Source organism: Mercenaria mercenaria, chromosome 4 (assembly GCF_021730395.1).
Source record: "Mercenaria mercenaria strain notata chromosome 4, MADL_Memer_1, whole genome shotgun sequence".
NCBI classification, from domain to species: domain Eukaryota; kingdom Metazoa; phylum Mollusca; class Bivalvia; order Venerida; family Veneridae; genus Mercenaria; species Mercenaria mercenaria.
In genome coordinates, this window is record NC_069364.1 from 95,651,901 (window position 1) to 95,663,446 (window position 11,546).

The window sequence follows — 11,546 nt, forward strand, 5'->3', positions numbered from 1 at the left end:
TTATTTCACTTAATCTAGATTTTTCAAAAATATCTTAAAATGACATTACCAACCTCTGTCGGTTTCCAAGTGTAAACAAATTCTCAGTTCTAGCGAACGACTTAATGAATTAGCTGTCGCAAATCGTCTGTCTGTCTTTATTAATGAAGAATATATATCACTTCATTCACATTGCCACATTATACAGACGCTGCAAAATGCTGATAAGAAAAGATTCTTTTTTTTTTTTATAAAAACCGATTCCTGACTCAACGACCTTTTGTTGTTTTCTCTGAACGTATTTTTCCGTTTCATACGACGCGAAGCATTTTAATCTTCTAAACCGTATATATTAGGAAGGGAATAATATGTTCTCACTAAATGCGATATAGCCTGACACTGGACGAAGGATAAAATTCCTACATTTTTTCCCGAAGATATCGAACGAAAGTGACATGAAGCTTCTGTTAATAGGATAACATTACTGTCAAGTCTGCTCAATGGCATTTTTTGTGTTATTTTGCCAGTGATTCTATGTAATTACAAAATACCCCGAAATAAACATGATGATCAACAAATTTAACTAATAACAAACATTCTATTTATACAAAGCGGTGAAATAAAATGCCAGGTCTTTAGCTCGAAGCCGGCAATGTCAACGCATATTTATGGGTAGATAGAAAATGATAATGTTGACTTGGAAAATGATTAATAAATTATCACTGGACCAGGTAAAAACATTCACTGTTCACCTGTTAATAAGCAGGTTATTATATGGATTAATCCCGAAAATTCACACAGGACCCCATTCGGGAGAAACGCTAGGGCAACCAGTCACTTCCGTACTCGTCTTTTCTTTAGTCTTTTTGTGAAGTTTTAAACTTCGGACACAAACTATAACGGAGTCTTGTAAGGGCCATCGTAGCGCCATGTTGTTCCGGTACAAATTGTCGCGCGTCGTATCGAACCAACCGCCGCGAGTTACGACACTCTCTTACGCTCCTACGTTTCTTACTTTTATGATTAGTGTGTGTAAGGCAAGGTCGCCCTGCAATAGCGTTTGGCGTCGCGCGACCACAAAACTCTACATACGATGGTTCAAACGGTATTCCGTAAAATATTAAAATCAAAAGTGTTGTATTTCGCACAGCGGAGACCACGTACTTTTGTCAGACTTTGAGCTTCACATTTAATTGCTGAATATTAACAATATCCTTGTCACAAATAAACAGTTTATTTTGTACTTTCGTCTCACGGCCTTAAACCGAAATAAAACCTATTACCAAACCCGAAATTTAAGCTCATTAATAAACGTCACACATTATAGTTCGTATTAAAAGTCAATCATTCAATACGAATGGTCTTTTATAACTAACAATGTAAGTATGAAAGCATGATAAACATACTCCGGTGTCGTTCTCCTTTTCTTCTACTTGTAAACTCTTTATTTGTCTTAGAGTTAAACTGGTTATTCGATTGATTTGATTAGGTGTCTGAAAGTCTCGTATTAAGTATAGCTGTACATATTAAAATGTTTTATGAAATGAGAAAAAAACACTGGAATTAAAATTGATTAGAATGAAAAGAAACCTCTACAATGGCTGAAGGTAACTGCATTTTTCATTTGGTGTTTTCTGATTGTCTATTGCGGTAAGGTATCAAATCGTATAGTAAGGATTAGGGGCAAATGCTTAAACATCGGTGACCTCGACACTTCGACAGTAGACGCACGCTTTCCTGTCTTTGGTAAAAAGACGCACCTACATTGCATTCTAATTTTGCTAGCGGAAGAAGGAATAACGTTTACGCCAGCTTAAGCATCTACAAAGTGTTGTTTTTTCGCTCACGTGCGAGAAACCCAATCTTTAGATTTATGTTTATAAGCGCACAAAGGAAAACACGAAAAGTTTTACTAAGCAAAATTATCCAAAGTATCTGACAAAGTTAATTTCATCAAATTGATTAATATACTGCCGCTATCATGACATAGGTTGCTTTATAATTAGAGTTTAGTTAATACGAAAAATACATATACTTTAACCAATCATTAACCTTCTAGCCAATCAAACGTTAAGATGCCAGAACCCGTGTCATTATTCACGTTTGGTAAGGCAACAAAAAACGTAGGAATAACATCCTTACAGAGTGATTCCTTCCGCATGATGGGGCTAGGAACTGTTAAAATATTGTCATATTTTTGCGAATAATAAATATGTGTCAGTTGTCATGTATAAATATTTATAGAAAGAATGTATTATATTAGAATACAAAGTGACTTTTCTTATAAAGATTAATCACTTTGTTATAGGTGATTATAACTACACGATTTACAGGGTGGGAACAGAACAGAACATTTATTTCATTAACACAGGTATTATAGTACAACTTGGGGTTATTAAAACTAGTAAATATACATATATCAACAGTTTTTCAATACTAAACATTTGAAATTTTGAAAATAAGAACGAGAATACTTATAAGCCTTTACTTAAGATTTAACGCCAATGCACTTGTATGCCTATAACCTTTACCAGTATGGTCACTGTGAATCCTACTCCATAAAGAATGTTTAAAATGGCATTTTAGTGTTTCTGGAGTAAAATATCTTTATGCATGTGATTCACGCATTTTGTATTGCGTCTGTGTTTATATGGTGAAATCAATTTTAGAAGTCAAGTCTGTTAACCCTGAGCTCTTATTATATGAAAGCGAGAACTGCGTGCTTTATCAGAATGTTTCCTTGTATTTGAAATATATCTTTTCAGAAGATGAACTCCAAAGCATTAGACTGTCAGAAAACGATGGCGATAAAACGGGATTCGCCCTTGTTCAAACAGATGGACAAACGCCGGATATTATAGTGGAAGATTACGACACTGGGACTAAACAGTACCAAAGACCGGTACCAAACATACCAGATCACAATGAGTATACAGACGACACGGATGAACAGACCCCGCGACTGGTACACGACAACTTAACTGAGGACGAGAAAACATTTGGAGTTTTACCAACAAAAAGGCCCAGTTACAGCGTCAAGAATGCCAAGCCGGCAGCTAGAAGTATAGATTTCTTGTTAGACTGCAGCTGGACGTATAGATTTCTTGTTCAGTTGATAATAAAACTAGGTCGATATTTCACTAGTTCGATATTTTACCTTCAACAATGACTATGTTTTTGAAAATCGATTACATTCTGTATCCTTTTCCTGTTTAAAGCAATAATTTTTATATTATTCATGTTGCCTTTATAGTAAACCAAGTTCAGCTATCGTAGCAAACTTGGGAAGCGAAAGCCAGTCGTAGTATTCTGTAACTAACACATCTTGTAACGTTACTCCTTTTGTCAATATCTCCCAAATTACTGCATGAACATATTTGAAATTTAATACACATGTAAAGAATTATATTGTTTTTATCTTGTGGAAAACCGAGTGAGGTAGTCACAGGATTGTTTTAATTTAATACCGCCACCCATTTGGAAAAAAAAAATCGCAAAACATTAATAAATACATAAACTGAAACTAAAGAAACTCGCTAATACATTTGTATGGAAATTGGGTATATATAAAACATCTGTTTTAAACTGCTTTTTTCAGCGAAATAAGAACCCGATAAAATAAAAATTATTTCGACAGGGAGATGACTCACCCAAAGACACTTTTGGAATGATGAATAAAATGTAAAACTCAAGTTTGCATATGTTTGGATAAGAATGTTTTACGGGATGTCACTACTGTTGTTGTTCTAGAATACCGTTAGATACTTTCTAAATCAGAATAAGAGTACATAATGACTTTCACAAAAGTGACCGAGAGTGTGGGTCGAGTGCAAGTCTTTAAAATGATGAAACATATGCATTAGTTTAACTAATTTTTTTCATCATTTTATCTACAGACTATTCAGAGGTGTTTACGAAACGGACGCATCAACCTGAAAGGATGGCAAGTGTACCAGATTTGCGGACCAAGCTGGCAACTAGAAGCTCTCTGTCACGCTGTAAATATTTAAAAACTGATAGTTTTACCTTACGCAAATTTGGACGCATAAGTTTCTTTTGGGAATGAAATGTTAAAGGGCAAACCTTGGTGTAGAGTTTGGGGTTTGAAACCTGCCATCGGGCTAACAATCACCATAAGAACACTGGCAAGAAATTAAAGGGGTCGCAATAGAGTTTAGTCAATAAGTGTTTTCTATAATGCAATCTAAGTTATATTAAGAACACATTTATGACAAAAGTCTAATCTACATTTTTCAAACTTTCATTTAGGATTTTTTGGATGCATATGTTTTGCATCTACATATATTCTTAAGCATTTATGCACTATTTTAGCAGAGTTAAAATCAAAAGATGGGAAGTAACAAGTTATACACCTATTGAATGACTTTCCGATCAGTAGTAAAAACTGTTCTACGAGGGCAAATAATTTTGACTATTGACCGTTCGGACCTCGGACAATAGCTTTAACTATTACATGAAATCAGAGATAAGATACATTTTATTCCTCAATTTATACGCTTTAGCCTAGCTAACCTGTATTAAACTATTGACCGGCAAATAGCACAAACTATTTACCAGCGGTCATGCAATAAATTCATGTATTTTATACAGTTTCAAGATTTCATCGTAAATTAGAGTAAGGTTGTATTTCGCCCGGTCATAATAGTTTTATATCTGAAATTAAGCTTTAATGCGAAACATTTTTGTTTTTGCAATACATTGTAATCAAGTGAGTGCTTATTTGAATGGAATTATGCATTTTTACGCTTACAAACAATAACAAATGCCAGATATACAGAAATATTCATAAAAAAAGAGAAACAAACGCCAGACATTTGATAATTTTATGTCCAGGTCTTATTTTCATAGAATTGATCCCTTCTCTACACCATACGCTATATTTCTGACGTATCAAGTACCAATTAAACATATCATTCAGTGCCACCAATTTACACTGATCTTTACACAACCTTATTTGTAGATGCTATATTTATAAATAAGAAAATGTACTTCTGTAATATTATTAATATTATTGCATGACTCCTTAATATATCGCCGTTCTATACACTTTTTCAATGGCTTGCCGGCCAACAGTGAAAACTATTGCTCGAGGTCCGAAGGACAGAGGGATAATAGTTCTGATTGCTGACCGGCAAGTCATTCAATAATTGTTTTATTACATGACATGCCCGTCCGTTGTGAGAACTATTAGCTACCGGTCTTTTGGGCGTCGAGCAAATATTATTGACTATAGGTCTCCAAGTATTTCAATGAGTGTTTAGAACTATACAAAGTATATAAAAGACTTCACGCTCGTAGTCAAGCACCGAGAGAATAACAATTAAAAAGTCAAATATATCCTGTTTCGTTGCAGGCGGTTCACGTGTTCAAGAAGGACCCCGTATACAGACGGAAGTTGCAGCAGACGACAAGGCGCATGACTTCCTACGTTGTAAGTAAACGGCCTATACAGCAATGCCGTTTGGAACACCAGAATGTTCTGTACATACATTATTGCTCTAGAAACGTTTATCTTCTAAGGAACTTGTAAAGGTCAAAATAGGTTTTGTATTGACTTTGCGTATTCGAGACAAGTTAAGCTGTAGATGTAAAAGTCTGCCGGCTTTACTAACTACTGAGCTGTATTAGAGCATTGACGTTTCCCACTGATGTCACTGTTCATCCTCTCCTTAGCTAAGCAAACATGCACACATACACATTTTTTCTTAACTATAATGGACGTAGGCTAGCAACCTGTTAACGGGAAATATAACCAAACACATTCTAAACTTCGTTTTAAGCGAAATTTGCTGCGTTAAAATTGATATACACAGTGTTGTTACTGCATCTGGCATTCGAGCTAGTGTGATTCTATACGCATTATATACGAATATCCTCATTTTCATTTTATAGGCATTACACACAATGAAGAAAAGAGTAGACACCTCCAAGAGATAATAGGTATGTTTCCCAAAGTTATTGTTTATATATTTTTCTGAAATTGAGACATTTTAAAGGTTATTTTGGTTGATGTTTAAAATATGCGCAACTGCTCAAGTAAATGTAGGCGAAAGCTTCCTACTTACTGTTTGGTGAAATCCATTATATAGAACTTTAATGAATTCATTTTACATTGCAGATAAAAGCCGTTCTATCTTACAGAAGCACAAAACAAAATCGAATGTTTTAAAGCTTAGCTTAAAAGCTTCAGTATTCGACGAGTCATACAAGGTTTTAAAAGAAAGAAGAACTATCCACATAACCGGGAGACCAGGCGCCGGCAAAACCCATCTTTCCCTTGATGTTATGTCATCTTTCCTAGAGGAGTTTGAAGACTACAGACCTCTGATAATTGAGTCACCATTCGAATTAGCATTCCTCGAAAACACTGCCTCTTGCCTTTTAGTTTGTGCGGACGATTTGATTGGAAATGGAAACAGCCATGGTCCAGGTGCCAATGGATGGCAACACTTCTTGAAGTTCGTAACACCGCTAATTGAAAGAAAGAGAATGTGTTTCATTTTCACTTCTGAAGGAGCAAACGAAGATAACTTGACTTATCAAACACTTTCATCTAACGGGCTACTTGATAATGAATCTGAAATTTGTTTAGAAAATGCCAACTTTGAGTTGACAGATAAAGAACAGAACAAAATGCTCACTCTCTACAGTAAGCACTTCTGTAAGCCACTATATACAAATCCGAAAGGAATTGAGGACATTGTGCGAGATTACGAGAGTTCAGTAGGCTTTCCATTAGTATGCAACCTAGTCGGAATCGGGGGTTCGGCAGACCTATTTTCGGATCCTTACCATGCACTGTATACGTTTGTGTCTGAACAGCATGATTATCATTTCTCAAGCTTTTTTCTGTTGGTCCTTGTGTTGGTATCTGAAAAAGATTGTTCTTTATTAAAGTTTCAGCATGAACATCATTCAACGTTTGAAAAACTCTCGGACGTCCTAAAGTCTTCCACGTGTACGCATTCAGATGTGTCCATAGGTTTGACCACACTGAAACGGCAAAATATTCTTAACGAAGAAGAATCTGGGGATATTAGCTTCACACATGAAATAGTTGCAGCAGCTGTTTTAAGTTACGTGCTTTCAAACTACGACAAAGAGGAGGTGATACCATTGTTGCCAGTTAAAGTGATTAATGAAGTGATGCTCCTGCCAGGCAGATACATTCAAAACTTCAATGGAAATGGACAATTATTTAAAAATAAGATTGAAACCTCTACAGTGGCTCTCAGAGCAATTGTTTCACATTTCAGCGACATTCTTGATTCCAAGCGACCCAGCGACTTTTTAAAGGTGGCTTCATCACCAATTTGGATGCTTGAATCTTTTGTAGACATAGTCTTTTCCGTGCTGGGCTTTCAGTTCTTTTTTGTTGAAGATCGTAGCAGAACGCCACTAAGTGTCTATCTGGTACGTATAGGAAACGTTGAAGCAATTTTTAAGCTGGTTGATTTCATGCTGACAAAACCGCGGCAAATAGTGTCTATGATGAGCTCAACTATTGAGAAAACAAAAGAAGAAGCGTGTCGTTGTAACGAGCAGGAGGTTTTGGTTCATTTACTCAAACTGTCTAACGTTAAAGACTTGCCCTTAGTACACGCAGCAATAGAAGGAGGCTACATTGATATTCTGAAGCTGATATGGCCTACAGATTCAAATGATACACAGTTTGTTTCAAAAGAAATGCTACAGATGGCATGTCAGTACGGAAATTTTGAAGTAATGAAATATTTATTCAGTAAACTGGAAACCAGGCTTGATAGTAGTACTTCTAAACTGATTGAAATGCGCAGACAAAATAGCAAAGGAGAAACATTGCTTCACTTTGCAGCTCTTGGTGGGAATGTTTCAATATTTGAATTTCTTTTAGACCAAAGATGTGACTCGACAGTTCGCACATACGAGGGAAACACCGTACTTCACATAGCTGCGATGTTTGGTCGTTTCAAAATGGTGCGCTTTATTTGCTCACGGTTCCCAGAATTGATACAAGAAAAAAATAATCTGGAGTTTACATGTGCACATTTAGCAGCCAGAGAAGGCCATGGAGATGTTCTACAGATCCTTGTATCAAGGGAATCGAACATTACACAGCAAGTGAAGGGAGGAAATACTATTCTTCATCTTGCAGCAGCCAATGGGCACTCTGAAATTATCAACTTTATGCTAGTTGTCTGTCCGGATCAGCAAAATGTGATAAATGAAAAGGGTTTAATGCCTGTCCATGTAGCAATAAAACACGGAATGTTAGAAGCATTAAACATGTTTTTGAAGTCAGGGACGAGTATTCAAACAAAAACAGTCGACAAACGAACATTTTTGCACTTGGCTGCCTATTACGGAAAACTTGAAGTTGTTAAGTACCTTTGCACCAGGAAACCAGAATTGATGAAGGAATTGGATATAGAAGGCAATGCTGTTGGACACGATGCAGCTGCAAGTGGAAACGTTCCTGTGATGAAGTATCTGATCGAAAAAGGAGTTGATCCTCTTTCGCGAAACAAATTTGATACGACATTGCTCCATGAAGCTAGTTTTCACGGACAGTCCGAGATGGTTAAATATTTGACGGTCAATAACCCTACTTTGCTGAGTATTGTCAATGAATCCGGTTATACTGTGCTTTTTGGGGCGGCCATACGTGGTAATATAGAAATACTAAAATTCCTTATTGACAATGGCGTTGAACCAAAAGTAGCATCACTAGACGGCAGTACTGTTCTGCACGAATCTGCGTATTGCGGAAAGCTTGAAGTCGTTCGCTATCTTTGTACAAATTACCCGGAACTAACAGAAGCCCGAAATAGCAGATCATACATGCCGTGCCATTTTGCTGCACAAGAAGGGCATTTGGAAGTTCTAGACGTTTTACTATACGGAAAGACAACACCGTTACCAACTACACAGGAAAATCAGACATTGCTGCATATAGCCTCCTTCAACAAGATGGTGCCAGTTGTGAAATATCTCTGCAAAAGATTTCCGGCAATCATTTCTTGCGTTGATAATGAAGGATCATTAGCAACCCACTACGCAGCAAGGGGAGATAGTATAGAGATTCTTCAATTGTTAATAGATCTTGGAATAAATCCTGACTCCGGGACAAACTCCGGTAGCACGATCCTCCACTTAGCAGCGTATGACGGTAATACCAACATGGTTAAATACCTATGTGACACATTCCCACATCTTATCCATGTTCTGGATTCAACTGGTTATAGTGCAGTTCACTACGCAGCTAGTAGCGGGGAAGTACCACTGCTCTTGAATATCTTACAATACGGCATTGATCCGTTAATACGTTCTAGTAATGGAAGTACGCTACTACTGAAGGCAGTGTATAACGGGAAACGCGAAATGGTTCAGTACCTGTGTACTGAATACCCAGAACTTATATCTAAAACTGATGCTTTTGGGTGCAACGTCCTGCATTATGCAGCTTGCGAAGGAAATTTTGAAATAATACAGTATATGATAGGGATGGGCGTTAATCCGGAGTCACGAACAAATGATGGACATACTATATTACATGTAGCAGCCTTTCATGGCCAACTGGAATTAGTTCACCGTATATGTCACGAGTATCCTCGCCTCCTGAACATGGAAGATAATAGTGGCAAAACAGCAGAGGATGTCGCAACGGAACATAGGAAAACAAAGGTAGTAGCTCTGTTACGGTCATTACACACGAAGGACCAACATGAGACCGAATTACTCTCTGATATTTGTTGCTGCGCAGAAACAAATGTCTGCGAACGGATATTACGCGTCCTTGGAAACATTATCTGTTGTTGCCGACGCAGTTAAAACATGGGTCATTGTACACAATTAAAACTTATTTAGATTGCTAATACAATTTGCAAGTTGCAAATAGTTAGCATTTTTTGCCAAAAGACCAACAAAGGAAGTAATGTGCAAATACTTAAAGACCCACCACAACCTAGTGACCTACTTATTCCTCTCACACGAACTCCGTGAATATAATTCTAGTAATACTGGTATGATACAGCTAAACTACAAGATGACAGGTGACAGGCCCTCCCTCTATTAATATGCTTTTACAAATTCATCTTCAAAATTATTCAGTCAATCTCTTTTCAGTATAGTTTTAACATATTAACGTTAAATGATGACATGTATGTGTAAAATCATATTATAAGTGATGTAAAAATACTAAAATTAATTCTAAAAATTTACATTTTGTTTATTGAATGCTCAATTGAAATGTTTCGGCATGACATTGTTTGTAGCGTTAAAAGTTAAAAATGTAATTTAATGAATATTTTCACAGTGGAAGTATATATGATTTGCTTTTTATAAGCTAATAAATAATAAAACAAATATATACTACTTTTTTATTGAAATCGTCACAGTCATGTAGTTTGTCAATACATAGCAAATTTGGATGTAAAAGAAATTGTAAGTGTTTCTGGCCTAACACTTGAAACTATCTTACAAAGTAATAATGACTATGTATTTTAAAACATGAGGCAACTTGCTTTAGTACACAGTGAGTAAGGCCAAGTGTCAAATATACAGAAACGCTATTGGCAATAATGATTGCGGTACCCGATTGTTTTTTCCTGTTTATATGTATGCGTTTGTGTGCATGTGTGTCTTGGGCGGTGCCCTACAGTGTTGTTGTATATAGGTTATAACACACTAAATAGTTGTTATTCTTTATTCTATATAAAATTGACCTATTTTCAATGACCGCAGCACACATCAGGACCCATTTTAAATGTCTGTAACTTACATTTTCTTGATTTCTTGAAGAATATTGCCAGTGCTAACTAAAAATCAAAAGAAAAGTGGGGGCCATATTTGATGCAGGAAAAAATAATTTCAGTCAAACACACAAACTGCAAAATCAGGTAAAAAATGAGACGTCAAATTATACTGGTGGTGTATGATCTAAGTTTCCATGAAAAAATTTGTAATGTTGTTATTTCATTATGAAAATGCTACCTACATGTCAAGCATAGATCTGTCATGTGATTTTAGAAAAAAAAATGCAAAGAAAATAAGGAAAATAGCTCTACAGAGCAAAAAAACTGAGGACTATTTGTATCCGCCATTATGCGACTACCATTTTTTTTCGCGCCATTTTTCTATTTAGTGTCTGTATGCCTATAAGAAAAACATTTTTCTCTGACACTGTGCCAGTTTCAATTGAAATGTACAAGAAACCCAAATGCATGAAAAAATACAAGGTTTTAGCTTGATATCAACAGTTTCCAAGTTTTTACAGCATTTTCAGTACCAAAAGACAAAGCGTCAGATTTTGTCAAAAATAACTGTCGCGACATAATTTTAAAGCAGTTACCCTAAATGCAGCCTTGTTTTGCCCTGTTTTGACATTTCATTTTCTACTCTGATCTGCATTCAAATCACACATTGAAACTGTTAAGTATGTTCACTTTTACCTCTGATGGCCAGAAAATAGCAATCAGTAGCCTATAAATATGCAGTTTTTGAAAAAAAATACACTCAAAACATTTTTGTGTTTTATCCTCATTTTCAACAAAATTGCAATTAATTTG

The 11,546-nt window shown here is 36.0% G+C and overlaps 1 protein-coding gene across 1 annotated transcript; it reads left to right on the forward strand.

The window, feature by feature from the left end:
- The first annotated feature begins 1,427 nt into the window (after positions 1-1,427).
- On the forward strand, positions 1,428-10,340 carry LOC123552488 (alpha-latrocrustotoxin-Lt1a-like). The gene is made up of 6 exons (XM_045342194.2): positions 1,428-1,586; positions 2,745-3,041; positions 3,876-3,977; positions 5,354-5,431; positions 5,893-5,940; positions 6,119-10,340. The coding sequence occupies exons 1-6, from the start codon at positions 1,577-1,579 to the stop codon at positions 9,808-9,810; spliced, it is 4,227 nt and encodes a 1,408-aa protein (XP_045198129.2). The 5' UTR covers positions 1,428-1,576; the 3' UTR covers positions 9,811-10,340.
- Positions 10,341-11,546: the final 1,206 nt, after the last annotated feature.